Here is a 22,538-nt window from a genome sequence, read left to right on the forward strand (position 1 = left end):
TTAATTATTTAACCATATTCTCCATCAAACTGTAGAAATTTGTTTCAGACTTGTGGTTTTTGTATTTTGGTGCATAACGAAATACAAAAAATTCATTTGAAATAATTAGAGTCACTGAGTACACAATTTAAGCTTAAATGTTGGTTATAGAAGGTTATAGCAAGTATAATCTAAGCTATAAACTATACAATTTAGTTGCCTTAATTTCTTTCCCTGTGCCTGATATATGTTCTGGGGGAAGAGCAAAATGTGCAGGAAAGTTAAATTTGACCCTAATATACTAGCTGAGTTTTCTTTCATCATATTGTACTAGAAGACCAGTTAAAAGGACTTAGGACATTTTGGTTCGTTTTTTTCTTTTTAAAAAACAAAATAAAAGCCTTAAGATTTTTTTAAAGATTAGCTCTAGAGAGAACATTAATCAAAATGAAATTAGCTTCCTCAATTCCACAGATAATTAAAAGAGATAGTTTGAGAATATAAGTATTGATTATTGATAGACTTTGTATTTTGTTTTGTGTTTGTCATTAAAAAATGTTCAGGGGGAAAATGCAATATTTCCACTTTATTGATTTCAAATGGTTTGTATTCAGGAATTTTGAAAATCCTAGGGAAGATATTTTTATCTCTCTAAAGTTGTTGCCTCAGATATTGAAAGTACTCAAATATTTGAGTCAAATTATTTTGTAATTTTCTATTTACTAATAAATTCCGAGATTTAATTTCTTTTCCCAAGTAAAAAGATGTGTGTGTTTTGTCCTTTTTTTTTTTTTTTTTAACTTCTGGGTACTTAATTTCTAGCTAAGAAGCCAACTCACCCGCTTAGTTCTTTAAAGCTCTTCTGTGTATTTGCTGTATACAGTTAATTTTATTGGTGGCTACAAGGTTTAACTTTTACTACCAACAATAATAAGTATGATTTCAAAGGCAAATTATGCCCTCCTATGGGATATAGTTCCTTTTCAAGTTCTATCTATGACTTTCTGCCACTCTGTGAAATTGATATTTATCAAACTATTTATTGGCTCTGCCTTCATGTACTGGCTTTGAGTTCTAGCAAATCAAATTCTGGATTATAACTTTCTAAGTCTTATGGTTATAGTAATTGACTGTTAGCAGTTGTTTGGATTACCATAGATGCTACTTCATAAGAATGGTTGGGAATTTGCTTGCACCACCAAACAACGCTTGTCTCATCCTCTGTCCCCAAATAATTTATCTTAAATGACCAACCCCTCAAAATTAGGGCCTTACATGTTTACTAAACCATTTGGTCTGTCAGTCTGTTCATCATTCTTCAACGAATTTTGCGTTGGGCTCACAATCCATCCTTTGCTAGAGAAAAAGGATATGTAGTTTACTTTGGTACTAAGACAGACAATGTGAAAGATGAAATTATAACCTAAAATGAAGACTCTGAAATGAAGAGTCTCAAAGCATATCCTTATTTCAGAGAGATTAATATTTTTTTTAAAAAAATGCTCAGAGTTAATGAAATACAGTAAATTAAGTCATCATGGGGTATTATAACTATGACTGTAATGGCAGTGAATAACTATGTCTGTAATGACAGTGAAAGTATTCTACCCCCATCTTCCTCTTCATTAGCGTGATGTGTATGTGTAAGAGATATTTTACCAAACTCTTGGGTTATAAGGTAAGTAAATGGCTGGGTTAGGATATGGGGGGAGTTGTGGAAAGATGAAAAGAATCAAGTTAGGGATAGGGAGAGTTAGGAACTTTATGCTCCGCCCACCCCCCCAGTTCCCTCACATCCTCTTTTTTTTTTTTTTTTTAAAAGCAAAACTTGGAAAGAAAAACTTGTGATTTAAGGAAGAGGAGTCTAGAGGTAATCTGTACGAAGTTTGATATCTATAGAAGTCAGAATTATGGGACAGAGAAAAGAGAGAAACAAATGGCTGCCTTCATATCTTGAAGAGATTTATAGGTTTTGAACTAAGTTTACAGCCACAACTTAACCTTTTTCTTAAATAAAGTTATCTTAAAAATATTTCATTTTGCATTTTTTAATTCAATTAAGCAACAAAAACATATGTTTATTTAGAACATGAATCTAAATTTATTTTTCTTTACAGATCAGTGCTAACATCTTCCGAACTCTTCCTCCAAGTGATAATCCAGATTTTGATCCAGAAGAGGATGAGCCCACACTTGAGGCCTCTTGGCCTCACATACAAGTATGGAACATAACTTTGTATTGACAATTTTTACATTTATGATATTCTGCTGAAATCACAGAACTCTGTTTTAGACCTGAGTGTCTATTTAAAGTACTTGACTTATTTATTTATTTATTTTTTTGCGGTACGTGGGCCTCTCACTGTTTTGGCCTCTCCCGTCGTGGAGCACAGGCTCCGGACGCGCAGGCTCAGCAACCATGGCTCACGGACCTAGCTGCTCTGCGGCATGTGGGATCTTCCTGGACCGGGGCACGAACCCGCGTCCCCTGCATAGGCAGGCAGACTCTCAACCACTGTGCCACCAGGGAAGCCCTAAAGTACTTGACTTTTAATATGTTTTCTTAACATTTTCTTTTCTCAAAATATTGCTTTTCACTTTTTTTATTGTGGTAAAATACACTTAACATTTACCATTTAAACCATTTTAAAGTGTATTCTGTAGCATTAAGTGCATTTTTAATGCTGTGCAACCATCACTACTATCTAGTTCCATAACCTTTTCATCACCCCAAATGGAAACCCCCTTGTCATTAACAGTCACTTTCCATTCTCCCACCCCCACAGCCCCTGGCAGCTTTTCATCCACATTCTGTCTCTATGGATTTGCTTGTCCTAGATATTCAATATAAATGGAGTCATATAATATGTGGCCTTTTGTGTTTGGGTTCTTTAACTTAACATAATATTTTCAGGGTTTATCAATATTGTAACGTGTATCAATATGTCATTCCTTTTAATGGCTGAATAATATTCCATTGTATGGACATACCACATTTTGTTTATCCATTAATCAGTAGATGGACATTTGGATGGTTTCTACCTTTTGGGTGTTGTGATTAGAGCTGTTAAGAATGTTACACATTCATGTACAAGTTTTTGTTTAACATCTGTTTCCCATAGATTTTGATATGTTGTGTTTTTGTTTTCATTCATTTCAAAATATTTTCTGATTTCCTCTGTGATTTATTTGGCCCATTAGTTATTTAGGAATGTGTTTAATTTCTACATATTTGTGACTCCCAGATTTCTTTCTGATTTATAATTTTATTCCATTGTGGGTGTAGAATATACTTTGAAGTTTTCAATCCTTTTAAATTTATTGAGGCTTCTTTTTATGGTCTAGCATATTGTTTATCATGGAGAATGTTTCATGTGTACTTGAGAAGACCACGTATACTGTTGTTGTTGGGTGGAGTGTTGTGTTGAAATCTCTTAGATCTAGTTGGTTGTTTAAGTCTTCTGTTTCTTTGTTGATGTTCTGTCTAGTTCTGTCCATTATTGAAAGTGAGATATTGAAGTCTCCAACTATTGTTGTTGAATTGTCTATTTCTCTCTTCAGTTCTGTCAGTTTTTGCTTCAGGAATTTTTGGGGCCCTATTGTTAGCTGCATATGTTTATAATTGTTTTATCTTCCTCTTGGATATGTCCCTTATCATTATAACTCTAATAACCGTTTTTGTGTTAAAGTTCATTTTTTCTGATATTTACTGTCTAACTGCCACTGCCTAACTCTCTTTTGGTTACTGTTTGCATGATATGTCTTTTCCATACATTTACTTCTTATCTGTTTGTTTCTTTGAATCTAAATTGTGTTTTTTGGGAATTCCCTTGTGGTCCAGTGGTTAGGACTCTCCACTTTCACTGCTGAGGGCCTGGGTTCATTCCCTGGTCAGGGAACTAAGATCCTGCAAGCTGCACAGCATGGCAAATAAATAAATAAATAAATAGTGTTTCTTGTAAGCAGCATGTAGTTGGAACCCGTTTTTTGTTTGTTTGTTTTTTTCTTTTAATCAATTTTGACTGTCTCTGCCTTTTGAGCAGTATTTAATCCATTTACATTTAATGTAATTACTGATAAGGTAGGATTTATGTCTTCCATTTTGCTGTTTTATGTCTTATATCTTTTTTGTTCCTCTATTCCTCCATTATTACCTTTTGTATTAAATAGGTATTTTCTAGTGTACCATTTTAATTCGCTTGTTTCTTTAACTATATTTTTTTGAGTTACTGTCTTAGTAGTTACCCTAGGGATTACAATTAGCATCTTAAAACGATCTAGTTTGGTTGAATACTCCCTTAATTTTAGTAGTATACAAAATTTTGGTCCAGGATACCTCCATTCCCTCCCCCTTCCTTTGTGGTATTACTGTCATACAAATTAGATCTTTATGCAGACATAAAATAGCATCTTATTACACTTCACTTTATTGCACTTTGCAGATATTGCATTTTTTACAAATTGAAGGTTTGTGGCAATCCTGTGTTGAACAAGTCTATCAGAACCATTTTCCAACAGCATTTGCTTACTTCATGTCTCAGTGTCACATTTTGATAATTCTTGGAATACTTCAGACTTTTACATTGTTATATTTTTTTATGGTGATCAGTGATCTTTGATGTTATTATTGCAAAAAGATGACAACTTCCTGAAGACTCAGATGATGGTTAGCATTTTTTAGCAATAAAGTATTTTTAAATTAAGGTATGTACACTTTTTTTAAACATAATGCTATTGCATACTTAAGAGACTATAGTGTACACATAACTTTTATATGCATTGGGAAACCAAAAAAAATAATGTGACTTGCTTTAGTGCAATATTCGCTTTATTATGGTGGTCTGGAACCAAACCTGCAATATCTCCAAGGTATGCTTATACATTGTACACCCATCAACACAGTTTTGTAATTATTGCTTTATGTGGTTGTCTTGTAAAGCAGGAGAACAAAAGAGTTATAAATAAAAGTACATTTATACTGTCTTTTATATTTACCTATGTAGTTACCTTTACCTCTTTATTTCTTCCAGTGGATTCAAGTTATATATGGTGTCCTTTCATTTAAGCCTGAAGGATTCCTTTTAGTATTTCCTGTAAGGCACAATAGTATTTCCTGTTTGTCAGTTGATCTGGGAATCTCTTAATTTTCCCTTCATTTTTGAAGGAGAGTTTTGCTGGATATAGAATTCTTGGCTAACTGCCTTTTTCCTTCAGCACTTTGAAGGTGTCATCCTATTGGTGCTCTGGTGTCCATGGTTTTCTTTTGAGAAGTCAGTTATTAAAAATATTTAGGATCTGATGTATGTGATAAGTTATTTATTACTTGCTGCTTTGAAAATTTTCTTTGTCTTTAACTGTCTGTCTGTTTGATTATGATGTCTCTAGATATGCATCTCTTTGACTATTCTAGTTGGACTTCAGTGAGCTCCACTTAATAGTTCATTGTATAAATTAATACTTTTCATCAAATTTGGGTTGTTTTTAGCTATTTCTTCAGCTATTTTTGTTCATCTTTCTCCTCTCCCTCTGAGACTCCCATTATGTATATCTTCGTATGATTGATGGTATCCCATAGGTCTCTGAAGCTCTGTTCATTTTGTGTTCAATCTTTCTTTCTACACCTCAAACTAGATAATCTCTATTGACCTTTCTTCTGCCAGCTCAAACTGTTTTTCATTGTTTTTTGTGAGACAGCAAATTTACTGAAGTCCTCACTCTGCCATTGCAAAAGTCCATCTCTGTAGCACATTTTTTTAGTTGAGACTGAGGGAGGGATAGTCTTCTTGCCCTAATGTCACTGTGTGACAACTCACTCCTCATAATTATTGGAAAATTGGTAATAAAAATTTATTATATAGATTGGTTCAAGATGGTGGAGTGGAAGGACGTGGTCTCACTCCCTCTTGCAAGAGCACTGGAATCAAAACTAACTGCTGAACAGTCATCGACAGGAAGACACTGGAACTCACCAAAAAAGATACCCCACATCCAAAGACAAAGGAAAAGCCACAATGAGACGGTAGGAGGGGCACAATCACAATAAAATCAAATCCCATAACTGCTGGGTGGGTGACTCACAAATGGGAGAACACTTATACCACAGAAGTCCACCCACTGGAGTGAACGTTCTGAGCCCCACGTCAGGCTTCCCAACCTGGGGGTCCAGCAACGGGAGGAGGAATTCCTAGAGAATCAGACTTTGAAGCCTAGCAAGATTTGATTGCAGAACTTCGACAAGACTAGGGGAAACAGAGACTCCACTCTTGGAGGGCACACACAAAGTAGTGTGTGCATTGGGACCCAGGGGAAGGAGCAGTGACCCCATAGGAGACTGAACCAGACCTACCTGCTAGTGTTGGAGGGTCTTCTGCAGAGGCCGTGGGTGGCTGTGTCTCACCGTGAGGACAAGGACACTGGCAGCAGAAGTTCTCGGAAGTACTCGTTGGCGTGAGCCCTCCCAGTGTCCACCATTAACCCCACCAGAGAGGTAGGCTAGTAGGCTCCAGTGTTGGGTCTCCTCAGACCAAACAACCAACAAGGAGGGAACTCAGCCCTACCCATCAGCAGACAAGCAGATTAAAGTTTTACTGAGCTCTACCCACCAGAGCAACAGCCAGCTCTACCCACCACCAGTCCCTCCCTCAGGAAACTTGCACAAGCCTCTTAGATAGCCTCATCCACCAGAGGGCAGAAAGCAGAAGCAAGAAGAACTACAATCCTGAAGCTTGTGGGAAAAAACCCACATTCACAGAAAGATAAACAAGATGAAATGGCAGAGGGCCATGTACCAGATGAAGGAAGAAGATAAAATACCATAAAAACAACTAAATGAAGTGGAGATAGGCAACCTTCCAGAAAAGGAATTCAGAATAATGATAGTGAAGATGATCCAGGACCTCAGAAAAAGAATGGAGGCAAAGATCGAGAAGCTGCAAGAAATGTTTAACAAAGACCTAGAAGAATTGAAGAACAAACACCTAGAAGAATTAAAAAACAAACAGAGATGAACAATATAGTAAGTGAAATGAAAAATACACTACAAGGAATCAATAGCAGAATAACTGAGGCAGAAGAACGCATAAGTGACGTGGAAGACAGAATGGTGGAATTCACTGCTGTGGAACAGACTAAAGACAAAAGAATGAAAAGAAATGAAGACAGCCTACGAGACCTCTGGGACAACATTAAACGCAACAGCATTCGCATTATAGGGGTCCCAGAAGGAGAAGACAGAAAGGACCTGAGAAAATATTTGAAGAGATTGTAGTCTAAAACTTCTCTAACATGGGAAAGGAAATAGCCACCCAAGTCCAGGAAGCACAGAGAGTCCCAGGCAGGACAAACCCAAGGAGAAACGCGCTGAGACACATAGTAATCAAATTGACAAAAATTAAAGGCAAAGAAATATCATTGAAAGCAGCAAGGGAAAAAATGACAAATAACATACAAGGGACCTCCCATAAGGTTAACAGCTGGTTTTTCAGAAGAAACTCTACAAGCCAGAAGGCAGTGGCATGATATATTTAAAGTGATAAAAGGGAAGGGATTTAAAGGGATGAAAGGGAACCTACAACCAAGATTACTCTACCCAGCAAGGATCTCATTCAGATTCAATAGAGAAATCAAAAGCTTTACAGAAAAGCAAAAGCTGGGAGAATTCAGCACCATCAAACGAGCTCTACAACAAATGCAAAAAGAACTTCTTTAAGTGGGAAACACAAGAGAAGAAAAGGACCTACAAAAACAAACCCAAAACAAGAAAATGGTAGTAGTAACATACATATCGATAATTACCATAAACGTGAATGGATTAAGTGCTCCAACCAAAAGACACAGGCTCGCTGAATGCATACAAAAACAAGACCCCATCTATATGCTGTCTACAACGACCCACTTCAGACCTAGGGACACATACAGACTGAAAGTGAGAGGATGGAAAAACATATTCCATGCAAATGGAAATCAAAAGAAAGCTGGAGTAGCAATACTCATATCAGATAAAATAGACTTTAAAATAAAGAACGTTATAAGAGATGAGGAAGGACACTACATAATGATCAAGGGATCAATCCAAGAAGACGATATAACAATTATAAATATATATGCACCCAACATAGGAACACCTTAATACACAAGGCAACTGCTAACAGCTCTAAAAGAGGAAATCGACAGTAACAAAATAATAGTGGGGGACGTTAACCCCTCACACCAATGGACAGATCATCCAAAATGAAAATTAATAAGGAAACACATGCTTTAAATGACACAGTAGACCAGATAGATTTAATTGATATTTATAGGACATTCCATCCAAAAACAGCAGATTACACTTTCTTCTCAAGTGTGCACGGAACATTCTCAAGGATAGATCACATCCTGGGTCACAAATCAAGCTTCAGTAAATTTAAGAAAATTGAAATCATATCAAGCATTTTTTCTGACCACAACGCTATGAGATTAGAAATCAATTACAGGGAAAAAAACGTAAAAAACACAAACACATGGAGACTAAACAATACGTTACTAAATAACCAAGAGATCACTGAAGAAATCAAAGAGGAAATCAAAAAGTACCTAGAGACAAATGACAACGAAAACACGATGATCCAAAACCTATGGAATGCAGCAAAAGCATTTCTAAGAGGGAAGTTTATATCATTACAAGCCTACCTCAGGAAATAAGAAAAATCTCAAATAAACAATCTAACCTTACACCTAAAGGAACTAGAGAAAGAAGAACAGTCAAAACCCAAAGTTAGTAGAAGGAAAGAGATCATAAAGATCAGAGCAGAAATAAATGAAATAGAAACAAAGAAAACAGTAGCAAAGATCAATAAAACTAAAAGCTGGTTCTTTGAGAAGATAAACAAAATTGATAAACCATTAGCCAGACTCATCAATAAAAAGAGGGAGAGGACTCAAAATTAGAAATGAAAAGGGAGAAGTTTCAATAGACACCACAGAAATACAAAGCATCCTAAGAGACTACTGCAAGCAACTCTATGCCAATAAAATGGACAACCTGGATGAAATGGACAAATTCTTAGAAAGGTATAACCTTCCAAGACTGAACCACGAAGAAATAGAAAATATGAACAGACCAATCACAAGTAATGAAATTGAAACTGTGAATAAAAATCTTCCAACAAACAAAAGTCCAGGACCAGATGCCTTCACAGGTGAATTCTATCAAACATTTAGAGAAGAGCTAACACCCATCCTTCTCAAACTCTTCCAAAACATTGCAGAGGAAGGAACACTCCCAAACTCATTCTATGAGGACACCATCACCCTGATACCAAAACCAGACAAAGATACTACAAAAAAAAGAAAATTACAGACCAGTATCACTGATGAATATGGATGTAAAAATTCTCAACAAAATACTAGCAAACAGAATCCAACAACACATTAAAAGACTCATACAACATGATCAAGTGGGATTTATCCCAGAGATGCAAGGATTCTTCAATATACGTGAATCAATCAGTATGGTACACCGTATTAACAAATTGAAGAATAAAAACCATATGATCATCTCAATATATGCAGAAAAAGCTTTTGACAAAATTCAACACCTATTTATGATAAAAACTCTCCAGAAAGTGGGCATAGAGGGAACCTACCTCAACATAATAAAGGCCATATACGACAAACCCACAGCAAACATCATTCTCAATGGTGAAAAACTGAAAGCATTTCCTCTAAGATCAGGAACAAGACAAGGATTGCCACCCTCACCACTATTATTCAACAGAGTTTTGGAAGTCCTAGCCACGGCAATCAGAGAAGAGAAAGAAATAAAATGAATGCATATTGGAAAAGAAGAAGTAAAACTGTCACTGTTTGCAGATGACATGATACTATGCATAGAGAATCCTAAAGATGCCACCAGAAAACTACTAGAGCTAATCAATGAATTTGGTAGAGTTGCAGGATACAAAATTAATGCACAGAAATCTCTTACAGTCCTATACACTAATGATGGAAAATCTGAAAGAGAAATTAAGGAAACACTCCCATTTACCACTGCAACAAAAAGAATAAAATACCTAAGAATAAACCTACCTAGGGAGACAAAAGACCTGTATGCAGAAAACTGTAAGACACCAATGAAAGAAATAAAAGATGATACAAACAGATGGAGAGATATACCATGTTCTTGGATTGGAAGAATCAATATTGTGAAAATGACTATACTACCCAAAGCAGTCTACAGATTCAGTGCAATCCTTATCAAACTACCAATGGCATTTTTTACAGAACTAGAACAAAAAATCTTAAAATTTATATGGAGACACAAAAAACCCCAAATAGCCATAGCAGTCTTAAGGGAAAAAAATGGAGCTGGAGGAATCAGACTCCCTGACCTCAGACTATACTACAAAAGTACAGTAATCAAGACAATATGATACTGGCACAAAAACAGAAATGTAGATCAATGGAACAGGATAGAAAGCCCAGAGATAAACCCACGCACCTTGGTCAACTAATCTATGACGAAGGAGGCAAAGATATACAGTGAAGAAAAGACAGTCTCTTCATTAAGTGTTGCTGGGAAAACTGGACAGCTACATTGTAAAAGAATGAAATTAGAACACTCCCTAACACTATACACACAAAAAATCTCTAAATGGATTAGAGACCTAAATGTAAGATCAGACACTTTAAAACTCTTAGAGGAAAACATAGGAAGAACATAGGAAGAACACTCTTTGACATAAATCACAGCAAGATCTTTTTTGATCCACCTCCTAGAGCAATGGAAATAAAAACAAATATAAACAAATGGGACCTAATGAAACTTAAAAGCTTTTGCAAAGCAAAGCAAACTACAAACCAACCGAAAAGACAATCCTCAGAATGGGAGAAAATATTTGCAAAGAAATCAACAGACAAAGGATTAATCTCCAAAATATATAAACAGCTCATGCAGCTCAATATTAAAAAAACAACCAATCCAATACAAAAATGGGCAGAAGACCTAAATAGACATTTCTCCAAAGAAGACATACAGATGGGCAAGAAGCACATGATAGCTGCTCAGCATCACTAATTATTAGAGAAATGCAAATCAAAACTACAGTGAGGTATCACCTCACACCAATTAGATTGGACTTCATCAGAAAATCTACAAACAACAAATGCTGGAGAGGGTGTGGAGAAAAGGGAACCCTCTTGCACTGTTGGTGGGAATGTAAGTTGATACAGCCCCTGTGGAGAACAGTATGGAGATTCCTTAAAAAACTAAAAATAGAATTACCATATGATCCAGCAATCCCACTACTGGGCGTATACCCAGAGAAAAGCAGAATTCAAAAAGACACATGCACCCCAATGTTCATTGCAGCACTATTTACAATAGCCAGGTCATGGAAGCAACCTAGATGCCCATCGACAGATGAATGGATAAAGATGTGGTACGTATATACAATGGAATATTACTCAGCCATAAAAAGGGATGAAATTGGGTCATTTGTAGAGACGTGGATGAATCTAGAGACTGTCATACAGAGTGAAGTTATGTCAGAAAGAGGAAAACAAATATTGTATATTAACACATATAATCAGAACCTAGAAAAATGGTAAAGATGAAGAGGTTTGCAGGGCAGAAATTGAGACACAGATGTAGAGAACAGATGTATGGACATTAAGGGGGGAAAGTGGCAGGGGGTGAGCCTTTTACTTTCACAGTAAATACTTACATGACAATTCAGAGCTTCTTCTACGTCCCATACTCTTCTCCTTCCCCTCCTCCAACTCCCTATTTTTGATAGTTGTACATAGTTAGAATATATAACTGATTTTATACTATTCTGTCACCTTTATGCCCAACACTTGTCATTAGTTCTACAGGTAATATATTTAATATTTACTATCAATCCTTATGAAAAGTTTCTCTGACCATTTCTTGGTAATTTGAAGCTCATTCTTTAGTAGAAGGGCTCATGGGACCACTACTTCCTGAGTCGTTGCATGTTTCATCTCAGTTTGTCTCTAGCATTTATGTTTAAAGATCAATTTGAGTTGATATAAAATCCTTGGTTCAGCTTCTTAATTTCCTTAGGTACCTTAAATATGTTATTCCATTGTCTTCTTATTTCAGTCTGATTTTTTTCCTCTTATATTCTTGGTCTTTATGCCTGGCGCCCAAAGGATATTTTTCCTTTAATGGCCAGTTGGGTTTTTTTTTGTTTTTTGGTTGCACTGGGTCTTCGTTGCTGTGCACAGGCTTTCTCTAGTTGCGTCGAGCAGGGGCTACTCTTTGCTGCGGTGCATGGGCTTCTCATTGCAGTGGCTTCTCTTGTGGAGCACAGGCTCTAGGCGTGCTGGCTTCAGTAGTTGAGGCTCGCGGGCTCTGGAGTGCAGGCTCAGTTGTTGTGGCACACAGGCTTAGTTGCTTCTCAGCATGTGGGATCTTCCTGGACCAGGGCTCGAACCTGTGTCCCCTGCATTGGAAGGCGGATTCTTAACCACTGCGCCACCAGGGAAGTCCTGCCAACTGCTTTTCTTGGTCTATACATAAGTGTTGATTTTTTTCTACATCAGTTTTCCCAGTTGAATAGTGTTCTTTTGCTGAAAAAAAAAACACTTTTATTTTTGAAAAGTTTTCTTCAATAATACTTTTTAGTATTTCTTCTGTTCTACCCCATTGTTTTCTTCTTTGGGAATACCTGCTATTCATATGTTGGCTCTTTGCTTCTGTCTATATATATCACTTTCTCTTGAAATCTTTTTGTTTTTCTTATCTCTTTCTTCATTTTGTTGGATTGTCTTTAATTTTTCTTTTTTCCATACTCTTTTTCATTTTTCCATTACTCTGGTTGAAAGGCAGACTGACAGAATCAATATTTAGTTTTTCCAGCTTCAGTAGTAGAGACATGCAGGGGAAAGGGAATGGGTGCTAGATTAGCTAAGCAACAATGCCTGCCACAGGCTTGAACCACTGGAGGCAAGAGTCTATCCTGAATAAAATGAAAAATGATAGATTTGTTAATGACAATAGGATGGATAACATCAGCTATTTTCTACATAGTTCCTGGGAGATAGAGAGGAACCTTGCTTTTATATATGGGTGCTCGGTGTTGCTTCAGATTATATTGTTTGTTTGTTTGTTTGTTTTTGGCCGCACTACATGGCTCGCGGGATCTTAGTTCCCCAACCAGGGATTGAACCCAGGCCCTCAGCAGTGAAAGTGTGGAGACCTAGCCACTGGACCACCAGGGAATTCCTCCAGATTGTATTGTTGAGTTTTTATTTTACCAGGACTTATATTTATTAGTGCCATTTCATTCTATTTTTATTATAAAAGATGAGAAAGAAATTTATATTCTAAACTATTTGGGACACTTTAAAGCAATAGTCTGCCTCATTATTTATTCACTCTGTCTAGCACCTATACATCCAAATAAAATGGAAGAGGAATCCTAGGATTAGTGTAAACTGATAAAATTTTTGAGATTTATCAGCACATTAGAGCTTATAGAATAGAAAAACTGAAGTGGTAAACTATGTTTTAATAGCACTGCACAGGGTTCATCTGAAATTTCATGCCATAGTTGGTATAAAATTAGTGATAATAGATTTAATGATGCAAAGGTTTTAAAAGCATGAAATTCTCATTAGCCAGTAAGTTATATATATTTTTAATCACATGTAGTTGGATAACCTGAAAAAAAATCTCAGTCTTTGAATTTTTAAAAACAATTTTTCCATTAAGATATTTTTATATGCCCTTGGGAATTAACAGTAAATATTCAGCCACATATACAATGTGCTTTCTGTTTTTCACTGGTATGATTTGAAGTTTACTTAAATTCACTGGAACTAGTGGTTCTTAACATTTTAGGAGATGGTGAGTTGCTTTCAAAATATGATTTTTTAAAAATGAGTTTTCTCTCAAGACAAATTCATAGATACCCAAGAAATATTACATAGCCATGGTCTTCTGATTAAAAGGCTCTGCTCTGGATATATATGTTTATAGTTAAAAATCTTTCTAGTAACTAAAATTTGGTATACAGTTTTTAAATTTGGCAGTCAGATGGTCTGTTAAATGCGAAGTGAACTGATTGATAGGATTTGTCAGTAGCTACATCATCATACTTTTTTTAGAGTGGAATGTTAAAGCTGTTCTGATGAATGAACTTATAGAGAGTATAGCACTGAGGAAGTTTGCTCAATGAAAATTTCATTCCTTGTTGTTAATATATCTTGAATCATGTCACCTGGAATTTTTTTTTTGTACTAAAAGTTTACATTTTACATATAGCTTATCAGGTCTTTGATGCTAGAAATTGATTTGCCAGGATGAAAAATAAATATTAAATTTAGTTAATGAGGGGAATAATCTCAAGTAATTTCAGACCTTTCAAATTTTTGTTTCTTCAACTTTTTGTGAATTTTCTAAAAAGGTGCTAATTTACAATTTCTTTTTACTTTTTTTTCCACACTGTAATGGAAATACTAATGAACAATGGAATAAATGGAATAAAGAAACACAGAAGAAAAGAACAAAAGAAAGGCCATTTTAGCACTGGGGATCACTATCTGGCCATATCTTTTAATTTACTGAGTATTATATGATAATTATTGATGTAAAACAGCTATAAGTTATTTTTAAATTTTCTTTCCTAAGTATTATTGCTTTGTATTTATTGAAGACCAACAAGATAGTAATTTTCTATATGCCTACTTCTAGATAATTAGAGAGGCATGACTGCTATACTAGCTTGGAATACAGGCAGGTTATGTAGTATTTTTATTTTTTTTTATCAACTATCTTCTTTTTTTGGCACAGATAATTAAGATGTAATTATGTAGGATACTGAATAGAACACAGACCATTTTAGGATAACTTGATTTGAGGAACTAGAGGCTCTTCTTTATGATCTGTATAAGTAGAAATTTAAAGTGGGGACATATATATTTTATTATGTACACCTTCACATCCAAATAGCTCTTGACCAGATGCTATATTTTAAATATTTGCATGTTCTAAGAATCAAAAATTATAGGGACTGTGACTTAGTGCACCAACACTTATGCACAGAAATAGAAAAGGAACATCTTTTATCCTTATTTTAAGGTTGAGAAACATTTTCATTACTTTGACCTTTTTAATTGTAAATAGTTATTTGTTATTAATTATCTTTTTAATTATTATGGTTAAAAGAGCAGCGGAAAAATAGGCTGATCATATTTAAGCTATTCAAGGTTTGTGCAGAATATGTCCTATTTTTAAAAGGAGAAAAAAACAACAACCCAGATTCTTATAGGACTAAGATTTGTTAGTGTTTGCTATGTACCAGGCAGTGTTCTGGGCACTTAATATCCGTCATTGAATTTAGTATACGTTAATTCTTACATAAATTCTTTCAAATATTAAATCAATTTTTAAAGCCCCATTTAAATTAGCTTCCTCTTAATGGAGGTTGGAAAACATTCAGTCAGCATACTCCTTGAAAAAGAGCCTCTGTGTATTTGTAAATCATTAAAGTTGCTTTTAAGTCTGCCTTTCTAAGCCAAACATTTCTAGTTCCTTTAGGTTTTTATATAGGTCTTATTTTCAAATACATTAATGATCTATGCTCTTTTGTGGTGTGCCTTCTAAAATCTTTTATTGGTAAAGACCAGAATTTTACGTATTTTATTTTAACTGCCTTAGGAAGGACACAGTCAGTACTGAATAGAATGCTAAGATTATCCTTCTTTCCTTACACTTTTTAGTTATCTTTCATCTTTTAGGGTATTTTTTGGATTAAAGGAATAGGAGGACCTTGAACATATGTGAAGATTGCCATTTTATTAGAGAAATAAGCCCATTGCTGAAAGTATCTATTGTCCCTTTGCAGCACTGTTTGTTAGGTTCTTGGAGCAAATTATTTTTTCATGTGGAAGAACATAGAGAAACTTTAATACAGAAATACAAATACAGTTTCTCAACTATGATTTTCATTCATTCAGCAAATATTTATTGGGCATCTCTTGTGTTTCAGGCATTATTCTAAATATTGGGGGTAAAGCATTGAAGTAATAAGCAAACTGTCTTGCACTCTAGGGGAAAAGAATAAATAATACTATGTCAGGGTGTGATAAATACAAGAAAAAAAGTAATGCAGAATAAAGGGTATAGAGAGAGTGACAGTGGGGGCGGGGTAAAGTTTTATAGAAGCATGGTCTTAGTTGTGCCATATTGAAGATTTTTAGCTCTGTAGGTCACTCGTGTTTTTCTGCCTCTGTTTGGGATTACTGAACATGTATTTAACCTTTTGTCATCATCTCTTCAGTGGTGCTAAGTTGGTTGCATAAAAGCTTTTTGCTACTCATCTTGACTGGTCACTTAATTAATGTTCACTGTGTCAGGTAAGTGATGCAGATGAAACCTGTGTAAGAAATGATATGTCAGATCTGTGATAGGCACAGATTTCAACTGTATATGTGATTTAGAGGATTCATTTTGATCTGGAGCTTGATGTCATGTAAGTCTCCCATGCTATTACTGTTAAAGACATGCTATTACTGTTAAAACTAATAAGCCTTAAGCCCTGAATGCATGCCATGCTTGACTCAGGGCTAACTTGGCCCCTCCTTACCACAGCTTTTAACTTGGAATCTGCATAAAGAGTCTCTGATTTCATACCCACCAGCCCCTACGCTACACCATCTTCTTCTTGAGACATCTACCTTTCTTATAAAAGCCCTCCTCTTTCTTCTTGATTTGTCCAAAATCACACCTAATGCAGGGCTCAAGTTTTATGTCCTCCTTAAAACTTTCCTGTTGACCTTATTCCACAGTGATATAGCCCTTTTCTAAATGTCTCCTGAACTCATAGTTTGTGCCATATAGTTTTTGTGTATATACCATTTTATATGTTTTTATTTTTGTCTTACCTCCCCAGTACGTGAATGAGCTTTTCAGAGCTTACCTGCTATCTGTTCACACTAAACATAGTTAAAGGAAAACTTGTTTCTTCTACCCTCAACATTTCTGACACCAAATATATAGATTTTCCGCACCAAGAAATTCTTCAGTTCTCTGTGAACATCAACTGGGTGTCCTACAATTTATTCATTCTGACACTGACTACCCAGAGTTAGCAAGGACCCCAGGGGTTAAGGGCTCAGTCCATCAAGACTGGGGTCTTGCCATCACTGCAGTTGGCAGTCGAGAGTCTGGGCCTCCCATACTTCTGATTAATTGGCTATAAATCTGGGGTTACCATGACCCACTCTTCTGGTTCAATAATTTGTTATAACAGCTCACAGAACTCAGGGAAACACTTTACTTACTGTTACCAGTTTATTATAAAGGATATAACTCAGGAATAGCCAAATAGAAGAGATGAATAGGGTAAGGTGTGGAGAAGGGGCTTGGATTTTCCATGAACCACCCTCCCAGCACTTTGACGTGTTCACCGACCCAGAAGTTCTTCAAACCCCTTTGTTTAGGATGTTTCTGATGGTTGTATCACGTAGGCATGATAAACTAAATAATTGGCCATTGGTGGTTAAACTCAATCTTCTCCTCCCCTTCGTGGAGGATGGGGGCTTGGGCTGAAAGTTCCAACCCTCTGATACTATGGTTGGTTCCTCTGATAACCAGCCTTCATCCTCCAGAGTCACCTCATTAGCATAAACTCATAACCATAAACTGTGTTTGGAAGGGGCTTATTATGAATAACAAAAGATCTTCTTCTCACTCTTTATCGCTCAGGAAATTCCACGGGTTTAGGAGCCCTCTGCCAATAACCAGGGATGAAGACCAAATATATATTTCTTATTTTATCACAATATCACAGTAGCCCAGTATTAGAGATGAAAATAGGCACTGAGCAGGTTGTGCCAGTGAAACTGCATAGCAGTTTGTGAGAATGTACTAACACTTCACAAGACTCTGATAATTTTTGTATATCTTTTTGCATGTGTTAGCCCAAAGCAAAATTATCTATATAGTTGGTTGATTAGAAAATTATTTATAAATAAAAAACTAATATCAACTTCTATTTTTTCTTGTTATATTTTTTCTTAAGGGTAAATTTTTTTTTATATATACAGCAGGTCCTTATTACTCATCAATTTTATACACATCAGTGTATACATGTCAATCCCAATTGCCTAATTCATCACACCACCACCACCACCCCACCAGCACTTTCCCCCCTTGGTGTCCATATGTTTGTTCTCTACATCTGTGTCTCAATTTCTGCCCTGCAAACCGGTTCATCTGTACCATTTTTCTAGGTTCCACATATATGCCTTAATATACGATATTTGTTTTTCTCTTTTTGACTTACTTCACTCTGTGTGACAGTATCTAGATCCAGCCACATCTCTACAAATGACCCAATTTCATTCCTTTTTATGGCTGAGTAATATTCCATTGTATATATGTACCACATCTTCTTTATCTATTCGTCTGTCGATGGGCATTTAGGTTGCTTCCATTACCTGGTTATAGTAAATAGTGCTGTAATGAACATTGGGGTGCATGTGTCTCTTTGAATTATGGTTTCCTCTGGGTATATGCCCGGTAGTGGGATTGCTGGATCATATGGTAATTCTATTTTTAGTTTTTTAAGGAACCTCCATACTGTCCTCCATAGTGGCTGTATCAATTTACATTCCCACCAACAGTGCAAGAGGGTTCCCTTTTCTCCACGCCCTCTCCAGCATTTGTTGTTTGTAGATTTTCTGATGATGCCCATTCTAACTGGTGTGAGGTGACACCTCATTGTAGATTTGATTTGCATTTCTCTAATAATTAGTGATGTTGAGCAGCTTTTCATATGCTTCTTGCCCATCTGTATGTCCTCTTTGGAGAAATGTCTGTTTAGGTCTTCTGCCCATTTTTGTATTGGGTTGGTTGGTTTTTTTTATATTGAGCTGCATGAGCTGTTTATATATGTTGGAGATTAATCCTTTGTCCGTTGATTCGTTTGGAAATATTTTCTCCCATTCTGCGGTTTGTTTTTTCGTCTTGTTTATGGTTTCCTTTGCTGTGCAAAAGCTTTGAAGTTTCATTAGGTCCCATTTGTTTATTTTGGGTTTTATTTCCATTACTCTAAGAGGTGGATCAAAAAAAGATCTTGCTGTGATTTATGTCAAAGAGTGTTCTTCCTATGTTTTCCTCTAAGAGTTTTAAAGTGTCTGGTCTTACATTTAGGGTCTCTAATCCATTTAGAGATTTTTTGTGTGTATGGTGTTAGGGAGTGTTCTAATTTCATTCTTTTACAATGGAGCTGTCCAGTTTTCCCAGCATCACTTAATGAAGAGACTGTCTTTTCTCCCCTGTATATCCTTGCCTCCTTTGTCATAGATTAGTTGACCATAGTGCATGGGTTTCTCTCTGGGCTTTCTATCTTGTTCCATTGATCTGTGTTTCTGTTTTTGTACCAGTACGATATTGTCTTGATTACTGTAGCTTTGTAGTATAGTCTGAAGTCAGGGAGTCTGATTCCTCCAGCTCCACTTTTTTCCCTCACGACTGCTTTGGCTATTCAGGGTCTTTTGTGTCTCCATACAAATTTTAAGATGATTTGTTCTAGTTCCGTAAAAAATGCCATTGGTAATTTGATAGGGATTACGTTGAATCGATAGATTGCTTTGGGTATTATAGTCATTTTCACAATATTGATTCTTCCAATCCAAGAACATGGTATATCTCTCCATCTGTTGGTATCATCTTTAATTTCTTTCATCAGTGTCTTATAGTTTTCTGCATACAGGTCTTTTGTCTCCCTAGGTATTTTATTCTTTTTGTTGCAGTGGTAAATGGGAGTGTTTCCTTAATTTCTCTTTCAGATTTTTCATCGGTAGTGTATAGGAATGCAAGAGATTTCTGTGCATTAATTTTGTATCCTGCAACTTTACCAAATTCATTGATTAGCTCTAGTAGTTTTCCGGTGGCTTCTTTAGGATTCTCTATGCATAGTATCATGTCATCTGCAAACAGTGACAGTTTTACTTCTTCTTTTCCAATTTGTATTCCTTTTATTTCTTTTTCTTCTCTGATTGCCGTGGCTAGGACTTCCAAAAATCTGTTGAATAATAGTGGTGAGGGTGGACATCCTTGTCTCATTCCTGATCTTAGAGGAAATGCTTTCAGTTTTTCACCATTGAGAATGATGTTTGCTGTGGGTTTGTCGTATATGGCCTTTATTATGTTGAGGTAGTTTCCCTCTATGCCCACTTTCTGGAGAGTTTTTATCATAAATAGGTGTTGAATTTTGTCAAAAGCTTTTTCTGCATCTATTGAGATGATCATATTGTTTTTATTCTTCAATTTGTTAATATGGTGTATCACATTGATTGATTTGCATATACTGAAGAATCCTTGCATCCCTGGGATAAATCCCACTTGATCATGGTGTATGAGTCTTTTAATGTGTTGTTGGATTCTGTTTGCTAGTATTTTGTTGAGGATTTTTGCATCTACATTCATCAGTGATATTGGTCTGTAATTTTCTTTTTTTGTAGTATCATTGTCTGGTTTTGGTATCAGGGTGATGGTGTCCTCATAGAATGAGTTTGGGAGTGTTCCTTCCTCTGCAATGTTTTGGAAGAGTTTGAGAAGGATGGGTGTTAGCTCTTCTCTAAATGTTTGATAGAATTCACCTGTGAAGCCATCTGGTCCTGGACTTTTGTTTGTTGGAAGATTTTTATTCACAGTTTCAATTTCATTACTTGTGACTGGTCTGTTCATATTTTCTATTTCTTCGTGGTTCAGCCTTGGAAGGTTATACCTTTCTAAGCATTTGTCCATTTCTTCCATTTTATTGGCATAGAGTTGCTTGTAGTAGTCTCTTAGGATGCTTTGTATTTCTGCAGTGTCTGTTGTAACTTCTCCTTTTCATTTCTAATTTTATTGATTTGAGTCCTCTCCCTCTTTTCTTGATGAGCCTGGTTAATGGTTTATCAATTTTGTTTATCTTCTCAAAGAACCAGCTTTTAGTTTTATTGATCTTTGCTACTGTTTTCTTTGTTTCTATTTCATTTATTTCTGCTCTGATCTTTATGATTTCTTTCCTTCTGCTAACTTTGGGTTTTGACTGTTCTTCTTTCTCTAGTTCCTTTAGGTGTAAGGTTAGATTGTTTTTTTGAGATTTTTCTTATTTCTTGAGGTAGGCTTGTATAGCTATAAACTTTCCTCTTAGAACTACTTTTGCTGCATCCCATAGGTTTTGAATCATCGTGTTTTCATTGTCATTTGTCTCTTGGTATTTTTTGATTTCCTCTTTGATTTCTTCAGTGATCTCTTTGTTATTTAGTAACATATTGTTTAGTCTCCATGTGTTTGTGTATTTTACGTTTTTTTCCCTGTAATTGATTTCTAATCTCATAGTGTTGTGGTCAGAAAAGATGCTTGGTATAATTTCAGTTTTCTTAAATTTACTGAGGCTTGTTTTGTGACCCAGGATGTGATCTCTCCTGGAGAATGTTCTGTGCGCACTTGAGAAGAAAGTGTAATCTGTTTTTGGATGGAATGTCCTATAAATATCAATTAAATCTATCTGGTCTATTGTGTCATTTAAAGCTTGTGTTTCCTTATTAATTTTCATTTTGGATGATCTGTCCATTGGTGTAAGTGAGGTGTTAAAGTCCCCCACTATTATTGTGTTACTGTCGATTTCCTCTTTTAGAGCTGTTAGCAGTTGCCTTATGTATTGAGGTGCTCCTATGTTGGGTGCATATATATTTATAATTGTTATATCTTCTTCTTGGATTGATCCTTTGATCATTATGTAGTGTCCTTCCTGTCTCTTGTAACATTCTTTATTTTAAAGTCTATTTTATCTGATATGAGAATTGCTACTCCAGCTTTCTTTTGATTTCCATTTGCAAGGAATATGTTTTCCCATCCCCTCACTTTCAGTCTGTATGTGTCCCTAGGTCTTGAGTGGGTCTCTTATAGACAGCATATATATGAGTATCGTTTTTGTATCCATTCAGCGAGCCTGTGTCTTTTGGTTGGAGCATTTAATCCATTCATGTTTAAGGTAATTATCGATATGTATGTTCCTATGACCATTTTCTTAATTGTTTTGGGTTTCTTTTTGTAGGTCCTTTTCTTCTCTTGTGTTTCTCACTTAGAGAAGTTCCTGTAGCATTTGTTGTAGAGCTGGTTTGGTGGTGCTGAATTCTCTTAGCTTTTGCTTGTCTGTAAAGCTTTTGATTTCTCCATCAAATCTGAATGAGATCCTTGCCGGCTAGAGTAATCTTGGTTGTAGATCTTCCCTTTCATCACTTTAAATATATCATGCCACTCCCTTCTGGCTTGTAGAGTTTCTGCTGAGAAATCAACTGTTAACCTTATGGGAGTTCCCTTGTATGTTATCGTTTTTCCCTTGCTGCTTTCGGTAATTTTTCTTTGTCTTGAAATTTTGCCAGTTTGATTACTACGTGTCTCAGCGTGTTTCTCCTCGGGTTTATCCTGTATGGGACTCTCTGCCCTCCCTGGACTTGGGTGGCTCTTTCCTTTCCTATGTTAGGGAAGTTTTCGACTATAATCTCTTCAAATATTTTCTCGGGTCCTTCTCTCTCTCTTCTCCTTCTGGGAC

General features: G+C 35.9%; 1 protein-coding gene across 1 annotated transcript in view; it reads left to right on the forward strand.

Moving 5' to 3' along the window:
- Positions 1-22,538, forward strand: part of PPP2R5A (protein phosphatase 2 regulatory subunit B'alpha) — a 91,886-nt gene that overhangs the window by 48,630 nt on the left and 20,718 nt on the right. Inside the window, exon 3 of the mRNA XM_019952544.3 lies at positions 2,097-2,198. Coding sequence (XP_019808103.1) covers positions 2,097-2,198 — 102 coding nt within the window. The remainder of the gene's footprint in view (positions 1-2,096; positions 2,199-22,538) is intronic.

This window comes from Tursiops truncatus, chromosome 1 (assembly GCF_011762595.2).
Source record: "Tursiops truncatus isolate mTurTru1 chromosome 1, mTurTru1.mat.Y, whole genome shotgun sequence".
NCBI lineage: Eukaryota > Metazoa > Chordata > Mammalia > Artiodactyla > Delphinidae > Tursiops > Tursiops truncatus.